General features: G+C 36.6%; 1 protein-coding gene across 14 annotated transcripts in view; it reads right to left on the minus strand.

Annotated features, from left to right (window-relative positions):
* LOC127619610 (CLIP-associating protein 2-like) overlaps positions 1-16,883 on the minus strand; it is a 95,515-nt gene that overhangs the window by 63,303 nt on the left and 15,329 nt on the right. For 13 of the 14 annotated variants that reach the window (XM_052092519.1, XM_052092518.1, XM_052092515.1 and 10 more), the window contains exon 6: positions 11,959-12,056. In XM_052092519.1, the coding sequence (XP_051948479.1) occupies positions 11,959-12,056 (98 nt within the window). Of the gene's footprint in view, positions 1-447; positions 575-11,958; positions 12,057-16,883 lie in introns of those variants that run through there. The other variant, XM_052092522.1, reaches the window with a different exon arrangement.

The following is a 16,883-nucleotide window of genomic DNA, read 5'->3' on the forward strand; positions in this document are numbered from 1 at the left end:
AGACAATGTGATGCTTAATTCCTGTACCACTAGCATATACGACACACATTTTCAGGTAAATGTGCAGGCCCAGAAGTCCTTGAGATGGACAAATGTGAAACAATACCTTGAAATAACATGCATGTGCTCACTATCTCACATGCAATATGCATGTGGCCTTGAACGTACATCTTCATATCAGCATGCATGTGCATCCCTTTGGTTAATGCAGTGCTTGCTGTCCAGGAGTATCAAGCATATTCTTATACACAAACACACCAATATAGGATCCCTGCTTTCTCTATCCAAAATGGTACAGTGGCAGAAAGACAAAAAAAAGCCTCAAAGGAAACGAGACAGAGAATGCACACAACAAAGGACGAGAATAAGGAGAGAATTAAGGAGATATGCGAAAAGAGGTAAAAAGAGAAAGGCTAACAGAGGGACAGCATGCAAGGTCCCACCCACCTGCTCAGACATACTGCCCTTTTATATGTGGATGAGGAGCGTTGAAAAGACGAGTAACTCCTATGATTGCTATGCACGCTGAAAAACTGTGTGTATATGTGTGTGTGTGTGTGAGACAAGGATTCTATTCCCCTTTACATAACGTCAGGTCTGGAACACAAAACCAGGGGGAGGAGCTAAAGCTCAGGGCTCCAACCACTCCGCCTCCAGGCATGGACACACACAAACACGCACACACACTCTTCTCCCAGTCTCGCCTTGTTTAAGTCATTTCAGATTGCCCTGTCGGTCTCGTTCCTTCTTGTTTTGATTGACAGGGTCTCCCACTCGTGGCAGTATCCTTTCAAATCATATCTATGTCAACAATATGCATGTCCTTTCTTGAACCCACGGTCTTCCTCTAACATAAGGGCAGCACAGACACCAAAAATGTGTATTTAAAATAGCCTTGAGTTTTCACATCCTTGTATGCTGCTCCCCTCGAGTAATAGTAATCAGATCATATTATACCAATATGATGAAAGGCAACAGGATTGCAAAGTTTGAGACAAACAACATTTTGTCCTTACAAAATTACCCATACACAATGAAAGGAGAATGAGAATTTAAAAACCTAACAATGCAAAAGCAATGAAATGCACAAAAGCCAAAACACATAATCAAATATGTAGTTCACCCAAAAAATGAAATTCTAACATTTACTCACCTTCATGTGTTCCAAACACACATTACTTGTTAGGTAGAATGCAGAATGTCAGCCACCATTCACTTACATTGACCACGTTTCCAGGCACTTAAGAAAAAGTTTTTGCTGAAAGTGGCATTCTGAAACATCATGTAAACAAGAATGTTGATTTCCTTATGCCACTTAAAAGATTAAGAGTAAGCAGATTAACACACCTAGGTTTCTACTGGAATACGCGGCTTAATGTGACCAATGCAAAATATCGACAGCCCCTTGTGTTTGCGTATATGCACTTGTACATTGGGGAATCACTGAGTTTTAAATAAGAGGAAAACTTTTGCAGTTTAATTCTGCTGCGGGTTATTACAGAAACTTAAGCAAACAAACTCAGCAACAACTCTGCAATATCTGGAAATGAAGTGAAGCAATGGAGTACAAAAGTGAAGTCCTCCTCAGATGCCATGTTTGTTATTTACATAAGCGTCACAAGGATGTTACAGTGAGAAAAGCTGCTTACTAACCAAGCCACATCTATATGGGAGGAAAGAGTATTCGGCTTATCCAGTGCATGTAAACCACAATGCCATTTTCTCGCATTAACCAGCCTCAATAGCCCGCTTTATGATGTCCATGGAGTCCAAAAAATATGGAACAACAGTGAATGTGACTGAAGCTAACAGTCTGCCAAAAATCTCCTTGTGTTCCACGGAAGAAACAAAATTTCATATCGGTTTGGAACAACATTAAGGTTAGTGAATGAAGACCAAAATTTCATTTTTGTGAATTGCCCCTTTAACACTACCCTCACATTTAGACAAACACATCTTTGTAAGCTCTTGACCAGCTTCATTGTGTCAGAGTCAAAGCCATGTCACACACACCAGACAATCAGACACGTCATACCATTACTATGGAAACCAGTCTGATTATACACCAGCTTTCGACCCAAAATAGATCAGTCTTGTATTGAAACACCTGGATTATGCTAAAAATGCATCACTCCGTGTGTATCTTACATTTGAAGTCTGAGTCTGGCAGAATGGAAATGAAAAACTGTGCCAAAATCTGGGACCATGAATCCCTAATACAAAGACAAAATTTGATTCATTGGCATTAGAAAAGTGGTCTTGAATAGTTCAAGATGTGGCCAGAGAAGTCTGTCCAACTGCCTAAATGATCTTACATCAGACAGAGAGGAATGCAGGAGTATTATACACAAAAAGTATTACAAAATGCTACATTACTCGCATATCAACAGTGTGTACTGATATCTGCCTGCAATATTGCATCAGTTTACAATTAATCGTTTGAAAAATACACTGTAAAGACTTAATGTTTTTTCATCCTTCTGTAACAGGAAACCCTGACGAGAAAGTCAAATTCTTTTGCCGTGCATAAAGTGCAGAACAAAATCACAAAGATAAAAAAAAACAATCCTCCTTTGAATCTCCAAATTGTACACCGTTGTATGTGCTGAAATTCTCAACAGATCCTCTATAACAGACTGAATAATATAGTCCCATGTAGGGCTGGGCGATATGGCAAAAAATAAAAAAAAATAAAAAAAAAAATCTTGATTTTGATCAACCTTACGGACGATTCACGATTAGATTATTTCAACTTTTAAATGTACTTGAACATGATTCAAATTGTATGTTCTTTATTAGAATGCAAGGCAACCTGGTTAGAGAAATCCAAGTTCTTTTCATATTAGAAAACAATGCATTTGTGAATTTTTCATTAAAGAAAAATTCACAAATGCACCACAAGGGAAAGTTGTCAACAAGTACAAGTAAAATAACTTAAAATCTAATACATACAGATGTTTGGAAAGAATAGAATAAGAAAACTGCACAATAATGTTTAGCCAGTGTACGCTAAACCAAGTCTGTCTAGAAAGTCTTATATAGAAATCAATATCTATAAATTATCAAGTTAATCTAGAAAGTACTCAATGTACATGTGTATTCATAAGCCCCTGCAGATAGAGACGCGCCCTCTAGCGGTTCAAACGGAGCAGCGCAGCAATATTAAATAATTTATCATTACAATTCAACCAGCAAAGTTTGTGGAAACGATCGCTTGCCAAATTTTGGCTGTAGATGCAGGACACTTGAAACACGTCACAGAACAAAGCAATAATTATCAATCTATCGGTTCATCATGGCAAAATGAGCGGCGAATTTTTGATTCTCTCATATATAGCCTCTCCATTTGAAATGAAGCGCAATAACGGTCACATAACTAACGCTTTTTTTATGGTTAAAAAGAAAGGCGACCGTTCATCAATATGCGCACGCTTAAGCCAGTTATGGCCTTATAGATGGTTTATACCTGCAAGATGGTCGAAGCTGAGCTACAATCACACGGTGTACAATCGTACAGGTAATATATTACCGCTGTCTGTTTTTTTAATCAGGCTCCGTGTTGTTAACCTGTCACGTTCATTCGGAGCGCGTCACACGTGCAGCTGATCAGACCTAGTTCTATGGTTTTTATGGATAATTCTGTTGAATTCTGTTTTTGTTTGTTTTTTAATCGATAGGCTCAAAAGCAAATGGGGAACTCATACCTGCTTTGGTTGTTTTGAATATAATAAATGAAATGAAGGATAATAAAATATATGGACTAGGAATAGTTCACACAAAAATGAAATGTCATTCAAACCTGTATAACTTTCTTAAACAGAACACAAATTAATATTTTAATAAAATATTTTAATGAATATTGAGGTCTGTCTAAGCTATAACAACCAATAGTGACTCACTTTAAAGCTTAAAAAAGGACACAAACGTATCATAAAAGGAGTCCATATGACTTGTGCGTCATATTCAAAGTCTTCTGAAGCGTTTTTTCAGTAAAAGTCTTGACACAAGAACTTGTTTTGCCTAGCGCAAAATACAAAGCAAGATCTCTCGATGGAACACGTGAACCACTGCAAATTAGTTTCTCTCATAAATCGAGATTTACACTGAAAAATGACTTAAATTTCCTATGCCTCCAGAAGACCTGGAATATTATCCGTTTTCCACCGACATGGTTAGGGGTCAGGTTCCTGGGCCAGCGCAAATTCTCGAACTCTTCCATGTGTTTCCACCGCATAAAAGGCCGTTACGGGTCTCTACGCAGGAACCGATTATGACAGGGGGCAGAGGACATTATTATGTTTCATCACCAGTTAAAATTTACCAAACATCAACAGTAGCTACCTTCATAACAACAATAAAAAATAAAAAACAAATAAAAAAAAATGTCAAGACATCAAAAGCATTGAGGAAACATGGATGTAACGAGTACTTGCAATATTGTCTTCTTCAGAGATTTGAGATAATTAGAGAGATTGCATAGAAATAAACATAATCTTAAGAAGAGACACAGCAAGAAATTATGCATGCCAGAAACTTATCTTAGAAAGATATTAGATGTGCCAACTTTGTTAGCTTTCCCTACACTGTTGTCATCTTTTGTGCATTGTTTTGTTCAGTAAGGAGACTTTTGACCAGCTACTCACTAAGTTAGGAAGATTGCAGCTATCTGTTAAATAAATCAGTGGGATTCTCAATCAGATGTAAACATGACATTATATGCTATATGGCAAAAATCCAAATATAACCATCTGCTACTCCAATGTTAAAAACGATTCCACTATTATGGTTTATAGAATTTAGCAAGTTAAGCCAAATTAAAAAGTTCATACAAAATAATGTAATTTCGTTGCCTGTCATCTTGAGCATACATGTGTTCTCTGGCAATCTTGTTGAGCAATGTAATGTTGGATTGCATTTCTCTCCATATTTAAATATGTCATAAAAAACTGGAGTAAAAGCTGTCCACAACACTGTGGAGTTCCATGTTTGTTTATGGGCAGGTGAGAAAGTCCTGTAAAACTACCACATAACCCATTAGATCAACTTTCAAGTTTCAATTCAGTGGAAAAGTGCAGTCGATTTGCTATAGGCTCCAGATTGCCATGCACGGCATGAGAACCATCGCAATTTCTCTGGAAAGGGGCTACATGACTCATGAGTCGCCTGGACCACTTTTATGGTGCTTTTGGGCTTTGAAGTGAGTCACTATCAACTGCCATTGCATTGAAAAGACAGACGGTCACTTTTGTGCACCACATGAGAAATTCAGATGGGTTTGGAACGACTCTGGAGTAATCATACCAACACTGAAACAATATGGTGGCAAATCAACAAAATCATGCAATGCAAATACAGTCTGTGACAGGATGGATCTAGATATTTTTTCATGGGGTGGCATGCAGACTGAGGGGTGGCAACACCAAAGCAAGTGCTCATGCTTATTGATTATGGATCAAGGTACCAAGCTTCAATTCAACAAGTACTAGTTAATTAATTGGAGTCACTATTAAATTAAATATCCATGAATTTGCAATACAACTGCATTTCCACAGGAACCACACATAGTAAACATTTTGCTGCTGACTTACCAACATAAAAACAAAAAAGTAGGGTTGGGAATCGTAAGGAATTAAACTATTCCGATTCCTCTTAACGATTCCAGTTAGTTAATGGTTCCAGTAACGATTCTAGTCATTCTTTTAGTACTTTTTTAAGAAATAATTTTTTAGAAATGAGAAATGCGATTCTTACTGCATTTACTACCCTCTGCTGTCTGTTACCAAATAATGAGATCAATTCAGATTTGTACAGAGCAGATATAACAAATCAGAATTCAATTTAATACAGTATTAAAAGGTGTCTGACTTTTTAGAGACATAAATGCAATCCAAATAATAGACCCTTACTCTAATTTAAATAAAGAAATCTAAACCAACACAAAATGTGATGGCATATTTCATCAATTCATTTATTATTTAATACAATTCCACATATTACAACAAAATTTGTGTATCTTTAATTATACATTGCCATATGAACAACCAGTCAGAACTGCACTGTTTGATTTAAATGGAGACACAGGTCACAATTAAATAAAGAGTAACAGTTCCAGAGTCAGTTTTAGGCTGTGTTTTGTAGCCTAATGTTGTAATTCAGGCTTGTGAGACTTTAACATTTGTAATTTAATTTCGAGTTGGACATTCTTAACTTGCACAAAAGTATAAGATTACTTGTATATTGTTAGTGCTGTATGTTTCACGCTGTAGATTCAAAAGAACCGGCTCATTAGAATAATTATTTTGGGAATCGAACTGTACCGGAAGCGCATATGTTTCACGCTCGAGACTCGTTCGACTGGGAATTAAATACATTGGTAGAACTGTGTTTTTACGCTGAACAGTCAGTAGAGGTCAGTGCTGCTTCAGAGATGAGCTGCTGGAAACACTACCCGAGTATTTGAGAACGGTGTTCAGAAAATTGAATGCTGGAGAACCATTAACGGAACCTAAAGTCACGAAGATCATTAGATTCTAGTATTTGTTTTAAAGAATGGAACCATCCCACCAAGATATTGTCTATTAAACACATCAACAAATTCTAAATGTTCCTTAGCTTGACATAAACTGGAAATCTGGAATAAACTTCACCCCATTATGCAGGCCAAATTGTTTTATTTTGTTAAGTGTAACCATGGATGAAGAGTGCATGCACACCGAATGTTATTCTGCTAATAAAATCCTGTAGGCCTATCAATGTGGTAACCGCTGGAATAATCCATTTGATAGGGAACATTAACACAAAGTTAGTTCTAAATAAAAATAAATTCTAGGAAAACTGTACTTTGGTTTGCAGTGCTGTGAAACCCGTGAATATTGATTATTTAATGCACAATAAAAGATTCTTTAAATCACCTATTTTGATAAACAGATTCAAGCACTCAAACAGATATTTCAAATAATATGGAAATTTCATCTCTACATCTCCCACTGTCAGTCTTGGGATTTAGTTAGTCAGTAGATGAACACATAGATCAGCAATTTAATCAAGAACATGACTGATTGGTCTAGTGGCTACTTTTTGCATCTAGTTTTTAGAGGTTCTGGTTTCTAATTCACCCAAAATACATTTTTGTTGTAATTAACTAAGATTGCATCTTTATGTCAGTGGATGGGTGTTACACTTTAAAAATAAAATGCAATAAAAGATGCGGGGAGACGAGAGTGACTGACACATTTATTGACCGTTCCGAAGTAAAAAAAAACAACTAACTCTGAAATTCAGACAGCGACAACCACAAACTCTCCACTCCAGCAGTGGGAATCTGTGCAAGAGCATTGGCGACCAAACCCCCGTCTCCCATCGCACAACCCAGCCATGAAACACTCTTTATAGGACTTATATAGGAAGGAAACACACTGTGCTCCCCATTATCAATCAGCTCACCTGGTTACCCCACACCTGAGAGCGATTAAGAGAGAGGGAGATAAAACAAAACACATGCTCTACATACACACAAACAATACGGCCGAAAAGGCCATTATAGGGGACATATTTTGCTTTTTTATTCCCCGGAAAAGAGAGTGAGCTGCAGAAAAAACTGCTGACACTAAACCATATTGTACAAATTGTAATGATGTTGTTTTGGTTGAGGAAATAAGCTCAAAAAACCTAAACCCGTAAGTAACGAAACACGGTACATGTGCTGCAGCAGCAAGTACACAATTGGTTGCTGCTGTAACCCATCACGCCATTGGTCGCTTCTTTAATCTATCAAGCAATTGTCCACTGATAAACTTTCACATGATTGGCTGCCGCTGTAATCAATCACACAATCAGTCTGTGAAGTAATTTGTACGTCCGGTGACAGTTGAGGCAGTTAAAAAACCCCTACACAATGGGTAAATCTCAATGTGCGTTAATTTTTATTGTTACATTCATTAACTCGTTCTACATCATCCACTGACAAAGTTTGATTAAAATCCTCAAGAACACAAGTACCAAGAACGCAGGAAATTTCCTGGATGTGTCGGTACTACGGTGGCAGACGAAGGACCTTTATCATTTTGTTTAGTTTTTGTCCTCAAGAGTTTCCCGCTGTAAGCTCACGAAAGTCTGATGGCTGAGAGAGTCATTATACTCTGTCAACATTACTTTTTTTGGGCATTATTTTAATTGTTATAAACATGGAGAGAATGTGTTACTATTCCTGCAAAACATCAATTGTAATGCCAGTAAATTGTGCAAAAGGAAGATCGCAGCACATCTCAAAGCTTGCAATAGATGCGTTCTACGTCTTCCGAATTCGTTCTTCCAAGGATGCTTGGCAAGACTGGTCTTAATAAGAATGCAAGTCTGTTCTCCGCATTCTTTGAATTGAGTTCACCAATGTCAACATCTTACATCTATATTTTATACATTTGTACACTTATACTGGGGCGGTAGATGGGGTGGCAATGCCTTTTCTTAGGGTGGCATTTGCCACCGTTTGTCTTCCGGTAGATCCGCCCCTGGTCTGTGGTGCAGGAATCCACCTTAATTTGCAACGTAGAAGTAAACAGCAGCTGCATTTCTGGCAAATGTGAAAAAGTTCAGTTGGCATTGACCGCAGTATAAATAACTAGATGGTTAAAATACCAGAATTCAGCAATATGGTCTTATAAACTATCACACAACCGCATGATGTACAGCTGAATTATGTGCCAAAATAATGTCAGATAATTTGCAAACATCAGCATTTATAGTAAAAGTTTAAATCATTCACTTGTTGCTGTGTTGATGTTTCATAAGCCATGCTGAATTCAGGATATGCGTGTCTGTTTACCATTCACCGCTAAGAAAGAGAGAATGCTCTCTGACAAGAACAGAGGGTAAAATTTGTTTATTATTTTGCCAAGATTAAACAAGATGCAGTTTTAATTAGAGCCCGACCGATATGGGATTTTTGAGACTGATACCAATTTTAGAGGGGGAAAATTCACAGATTACCGATATGGTGGCCGAAATAGATAATTTTTGAGCTGGAATTAAATCCGACCTTTTCTATGTGGATTGTGCACAGATTTTGCCCCGATATGACTATGCAAAGGTACTCAGAAGGCTGCTTTCTTAAAAAAAAATTTTTTATCAAAGAATATTTGACATTATTATTATACATTGTCAACATATTCTATAAATTAACCGTGAGAAAATAAACAATAATAAAAATACAATAAATGGCTAAATAAACATCATACTTATGTTTAGATTCAGTCAAATGCTGACTATATTAATATTGCCAGTCAATTGGGGCAGGTTGTAAAACAAGCATTTACACCTGCCAAGTCAAAAGAGATAAAAAGCGGCAGTGGTGTTACACCGTATTGTGCTTTACAAGTTCATGGGAAACTTTTAATGAATGAAAACCAGACTTTTAAATATGACCATTTTATAAATGCAACGACTGGTATTGTTTGGTTGAAGGGGGTACCAAACTGCGAATCTTGAACAAAACAGTTTGGTGAATACATGTTTACACATTAGCTTCCACTCAGCTGACAAGGGATGAAAGTATCTACGTGATAAGCATCAGGACCCACACCAGCCTACATGACAGCTTCTTCCCCCAAGCAATCAGACTTCTGAACACTTGATCTCTGATGATCAATATACACCAGCACTGCACTTCATTAATCTATTATCTCACACTGGACTGTCATAATTATATTCTCCACAATACAACTACAGCATATATATATATATATATATATATATATATATATATATATATATATATATATATATATATATATATATATATATATATATATATATATATATATTTTTTTTTTTTATGTACTTTATTTTTATTGTATGTGCATTCTATATTGTGTGTATTGTTTACTGCACATTGTATATTATTATTATTGTGTTGTGTAAGTATGTGTACATTTGATATGTAAATTGTGTTGTGTAAATAGGTTGTTAATTGTAAATTAATATGTCTCGTCACTGTCATGACTGCGATGTTGCTCGGAACTGAACACAAGACTTTCACCTACTGTTGCACTTGTGTATATGGTTGTATGACAATAAAGTGATTTGAGCTAGTTAGCTATAAGCTCGTTGTCATGGAGAGTAAAAGATGGATGTGGTTTATTTACTTTCCAGCATTGTGTCTCACCAACCATGTAACAACGTAGTGTGAAATCAACACTCAACAGACACAATTCACCACTGCACCTTTGTCTGCTGAGCTGCAAATAGATGCTCTGATGTTTACCTTTCAATCTGCTACATTACTGACTGCACTGACAAACTATAGCTGGCTAACAGCAAACAGACATTAGTGACATGGTTGTCAGGGACAGATAAACCGATATATTGGTGAAAGGCTAAAATTGGGCACTAGTTTTAATGCAAAGTTGAATCAGCATTTTCCCGGCAGCTTTCTCCTTTCTTTCACCCATCCACTGACATACAAATAGGACTGTCCTGTCAGCACCTGATTTAATTAATTCTGCCTGTGCAACAGTGTGTGATAAAACGTTGGAAAAATGTGATAAACGGTAAAACTACATGCGATACAAAACTCAACACCATTGAGTTTATAAAAATTGTAATTTATGATAATATGTTGACATTTATTGCCAGTCTGTAAAATAAAGCAGCATATTGTAGTATTTTTGTATAACTAAAATAGCTGGAAGTGGCTTATACCAGAAATGGTCCACATTCAAGGTTTATAATGATGCCGCCCTTGTTTAGCTAATAAATAAGGTGCATAACACGTCTGGGTTTTGGACAGAATGATGCTTCTTGGATTGGCATATAGGGTTGGTGGTTTTTCCAATATATTCAAATTTGTGTTTTGACAAGATTTTATTTTTAAATTGAAAAATAAAAAAAGTTTAAAAAATATTGCAAACGCTAGTTAGATAAGTTGTAAATCCACCAAAGGCTTTATAAGGAAGAGAAAAATAATTAATAGCGATTGTCTTAATGCCACTCCCGATCTGATCAGCTGCACGTGTGTGACGTGCACAGAGCCTGATATGAAAGGTCATTTGGAATCAAATATCCGCCACTACTTTTGCCATGATGATTCAGCTAGATCGCTAATTATTGCTTTGTTCTGTGACGTGTTTCAAGTGTACTGCATCTACAGACAACATTTGCCAAGGATCATTTCCACAAACTTTGCTAGTTGAATTGTAATGATAAATTATTTAATATTGCTGCGCTGCTCCGTTTGAACCGCTAGTCTCTCTATCTGCAGGGGTTTATGAATACACATATCCAATGAGTCATTTCAAGATTAACTTGATAATTTATAGATATTGATTTCTATATAAGACTTTCTAGACAGACTTGGTTTAGCGTACACTGGCTAAACATCATTTTGCAGTTTTCTTATTCTATTATTTCTGAACATCTGGGTAATTTATTTTACTTGTACACTCGGTTGACAACTTTCCCTTGTGTTACATTTGTGAATTTTTCTTGCACACCTTTGTTTTCTATAATGAAAAGAACTTGGATTTCTCTAACCAGGTTGTCTTGCTTTCTAATAAAGAACATACAATTTTAATCATGTTGAAATATAGTTAAAAGTAAAAAAAAAATAATTAAAAAAAAAAGAAAAATCGCAAATCATCCATGAGTTTGATAAAAATCTAGATTTTCTTTTTTTGGCATATTGCCCAACCTCATTGGCATAGTGCTATTATGTCCACAACATGAAGACATTTTGGATTCCAGAAAGCATGTACTTCTGGGTGTAGTGTAGTGAAAGTGTGCAGCAGCTTTAGTGTAGGTCAAAATGTGTTTTAGGTGACAAATACTCATGGTGACAGTAAACTGAAGACACATGCAGCATAGGTGGGCAGTACAGAGTACTGGATTGTCTGTTGTATCTGCTTGGAATAGTAGGCAGGCAGTAGTGTGTGTATATGTGTGTGTATGTCTGATAACAACACTAACCGTGCAGTTGGTAAATCTCTCTTGCTGAGGTCTGCTCTCACTTTCTCTCCTACATGTCGATACACCTCCACTAATGTTGTTATAGCTGCCTCCCGCACCTGTAGAGTAAACAAAACATCCTTAACCTCAGTACAACTACGAAAATTGCACCAGTGACAACTTATGTTAAAAACAAACTCTACACAATTATGTGATCGCAGATGCTTCTAGCTATGCAAGCTCAATTTCTTGCGTAATTGTGTTCTAAATTTTGACAGACTACAGTTCATAACACAATGCAAGCACATGTTGTCTTCTCAACCCTGCCACAAGGTGCACTCTAGCGGACCTTCGTGTGAATTGTCCACTTCTACAGAGTTTTCTCTTTTAAGTCAACTATTGTCATAACAGTTAAAAGAACATCACCGAGTTAAAGTTAATATTTTTATAGCAACTTGCATGAATGATAAACCATCCAGTTTAATAGGGTAACTATTGCCCCCTTAAGTACTGTTTATGCAAGAATGTACATTAAGTATGTTCAACCGCTGGCAATACGCTGGCTAAGCACTCGCATCTGCGCACTTGCGTATACATTGTAAATACCCTTACAGTATACTTAATTATCACCGGAAAGCATGGACCTATTTTCTTGAAGTGTCAATCAAACTATACCATAATTTGATGCAAATTCAACTGTCAATTGAAAAGCTAGTGGAATTAGGCAGATGCCAACAAGGACAAGTTGTAAGACATGCCCTTATCCTTTGAAATCACGAACAATAATGCACAAGGTAAAAGACAATTAAATACATACAAAATTCAATATGGGGTTCACTTGCAACAGGGATAAAATGGGTTTGTGTGCTGAATTATTAGCTACTGAAAGCATTAAACAATCTCAATTCAAGATACATTTAATAACTGATACCATCCCGATCAATACATTTTAAATGTATGTTTTTAAGGCCGTTTAGTTTATTTTTGTATTCAAAACAATTTTGGTACTGGGTTGGGTCACCACTTGCGACTTGATTTTCATCATGAATTTCTTGGATTTTATCATACTTAAAAAGTGAGTAACAAATTGCGATTTATAAAGGCAGAAACTGCTGAGAAAATGTCCTTACACGCACGCCAACTGAAAAGCACGTATACAAATGTTTTTTCCTCATGCTCCAGTGACTTGATTTTTTTTAATCACATTTAGCGATGCAAGTTCGAATGAGTCAGTGACTGACTGAAGGGTTAGTATGCAAAAGTGAAGTATACAGCTTTGTCAAAATACATTCTACTATCCCAGTATATTGTTAATTGACAACTAGAAGTAAGCCATTCCTGGGTTTACCTTCTACAAAAGTATAAACACTTCAAATCACTATCAACACTTTGATTTTTATATTTTGAGAAGCCCACTCAGCTCCACCCATCCCTCTCTAGCTCAACCTATAGCATGAGTTTGGGGCGTGGCTACTTGCTCAGCTGTGGGAATATGAAAAATCGTGGCGGACGTGTACAGAGAAAAAAATGCAAGTTAACATCCTCTACAGAGACAGAGAATGGAGTAAATCAATCAAACTTTATTTATAGAGCACTTTAAAAAAAAAAACACAAAGTGTACCAAAGTGCTGTCCAATTACAATAAAGCAATACAATGACATAAAAAGTCTTAAATTAAATAGAATTAAAATAAAGAAAAAAAGCTATATATTCCAAATGCTTCACTAAAATACGTCTTGAGAAAGGTTTTAAACATATTGACAGATGTTGAGGCTCTGACAGACAAAGGTGAACCATTCCACAACTTTGGTTAAGCAACAGAGAACGCACAATCTCCTTTACCCTTGAACCGTGATCAGGGAACATCAAGATGCAGCTGGTTATTCGATCTAAGAAATATATGGAGTTACGAATGACAATAAGTTCAGAGATATAATCAGGAGTCAGATTTACACCGTGACTCACTCACCCATTCACACACACCCGCGCACACGAGCACACACACTAATGACGGCAGAGCTGCCATCCAAGGCGCTAGCCTGCCATTGGGAGCAACTTGGGGTTCAGTGTCTTACTATATGACCCCTCTTTCTTGAGTTTGTCAGCAGTCTTGCAGCAGCGTTCTGTACCATTTAAAGTCTTGATAATTATTGTTGATTAATACCCAGATAGAGTGCATTACAATAATTGAGATGTGATGAAATAAAAGCATGAACCACTTTCTCCAAATCATTAAATTATCAGACAGATTCAATTTGGCACCATTTCTCACTTGAAAGAAGCTGTTCTATACCACAGAATTTATCTGCTTATCTAATTTTAACGCTGTGTCAAAAATAAAACCCAGATTTTTTACATTGTCAATTGTCATCTAATTTGTGTGCCTATGACAACCAACTTAAAGCATTTCCCTGGAATTAAAAATGCAACCTTAACCGTTCAATAAGAATGTTATGATCTATAGCATCAAATGCTGCACTGAGATGCACTAAAGCAACAAAGCTACTAGTATCCAACTTCAATAAAATGTAATTTGTTACCCTAATAAGAGCTGATTCAGTGCTATGTCCAGACCTAAAACTGGATTGAAATTGATCAAATTTTCTAGATTTGTAAGTTTAAGGCTGGATGGAATAAAAACACAGGTTAAACTGCCATTTATAATTGAGAGAATGCTAGGACCAATTATGTCAAGAAGCTGAACAAACAATTTAGGAGGGACAACATCACTGGGTGAAGAGGTTCATTTTAAGTGTGAAGCAGTGTCCTTAATATGTGAAAGTGACACTGCTTCAAGCTGACTGAACTTACTAGTGCAAGGGATTATATCAAATAAACCAGATGGATCAGGTGTAATGGAAGTTCTTATATTATTTCAATAAAAAAAACAAAAACATTATAAAACATTTCACAGGCATATGTTAATAGAGTAAACATTGTCTTCTGGTTTTAAAATGGTATTTATGGTCTTGAATAATATTTGAGGGCTATGAACATTCTGTGCAATTATATCAGAGAAGTACTCAGCTCATGCCGTTTTAACTGCTTTTTGATATTTAATTAAACACTCTTTTCAGACCTCATAAAATACCTGAAGATTATCTTTTTGCCATTTTTGTTCTGCTTTCTGTAGACTGCTGTCTAATGGCCGTAGTATTTTCATTTAGCCAAAGTTGAGTAAAACTAGAGTGAACATTGGCATCACATTTATAAGGTGGAGAGAACACACACACACACACACACACACACACACACACACACACACACACACACACACACACACACACACACACACACACACACACACACACACACACACACACACACACACACCAACAACAATGAACAGATCACTCTAGCAAATGGGAGAGCCAATAATGAGATCGCCACACAAGTAACACAACCCCTTGCTGTAACAGAATTTATAGCCCTATCTGTGAGACCTACGATATAACAGGCAGGTGTAATATACAGCATTTACATACGTCAGGCACACATTTTCGGTGTAGGAGACAATGTTACAAATCGCACGTTTTAGTTTATATAGAATTTGAGTTCTACCTAATCTATTAGATTAGGGTTTCCCAAACGAGGGAGATCCAGGGGGTCCCTGAAAGTGTAGAGGTTGCATACTGAAATATTTATGTCACATTTTAAGGAATATTTCACAAATGTTGTCCAACCTAAGACAAACAAAAACGAACATCCATTCGTGACAATTTTCATTTTACCCATCCTTGTGTCTATGTTGCATCACTCTCGCTTTCCGTACACGCATGTGTGAGTGAGATTGCACTCTCAAGCAACTGACAAAGAGAAAATTGCAATTTTAAACGTATTACTTTTTAAATCGCTTCTTGGAATTAAAGTTGCTGGCTGGGAAAGCTATGGTGGTTCAGTCAGTCGTATTTCAGGACAGCGGCAGCAGGACATCAGTCTCCGGATAGATGTTTATCTGTTAACTGTTTAGCCAAGTAGTGTACCTGCTATAATGCTCGGATATGTTTTCTGGAAGAGTTGTTGAAGCTTATATTAGTTGTAATGTTTTAATGAATTGAACATTACTTATGTGTTTACCGATTGCGATGCATTTAATAGGTTATGTTTTCCAAAGAAGTTACTGTAACATGTTTTTTATAGTATTGCTGGAGTTTCGATACACACGTTTGTGTGTCCCTAGTGTGTATGTTGCCGTTTTATTTATTTTTCTCCAATCGCAAAAATTCACAATTTAAAATTACATCTAAAAGCCACTATAGATACAAGGTAGTTTCCCATAAATGTTACTCATCTCAAGTCATTTCTAATGTACCGATTTCATTGCAGAGACCAAGGTATTTTAATTGGTTAAATTCCATTTTAGGTACTTTCCCAGGTACTAGCCACTTTGTCGCTTTCATCTGAGCTATTTTAGGGGATTTTTAGCTCTATTCTGGAGTAGGTACTTTGGGGCGTATAGGGAATATGGGAGACTGTGGGAGGTGCTGCAGCCTGTGATTGGTCAAAAACCTATGACGCATAAATCGTTGAGAAAGGAGAGGAGTCCACAGACTCCAATTGAAAACAACTAGCTGCTAGCCTGCTACTCAGAGGATTGAACTAATTTTACAATTCCCAAAACAGAAATAAAATAAAACCAACAATATATACAAAGAGGATCACCTGTTTCACATATGTATGTGTGTGTTTATCTTAATCGGAAGACACGATTTGAGCTGTAATTTCATCTGTACTGTTTGTACAGTTGACTTAACAGAAAATACAGTGATTTCTGGATTACCACTACATCAAATTTTTCCTTGGATGAAGGATATAAATAATCAGATGTTCATCGAGAGTGGGAAATTGAACACTATTATACACTAAACCGTCATGTAATCTAGTTTACCTGAGGGAAGTATTGCGGGCCTGTTACTGTAATTTGCATCAAGACGTATTTTTTAATC

Source organism: Xyrauchen texanus, chromosome 26, assembly GCF_025860055.1.
Source record: "Xyrauchen texanus isolate HMW12.3.18 chromosome 26, RBS_HiC_50CHRs, whole genome shotgun sequence".
Lineage (NCBI taxonomy): Eukaryota > Metazoa > Chordata > Actinopteri > Cypriniformes > Catostomidae > Xyrauchen > Xyrauchen texanus.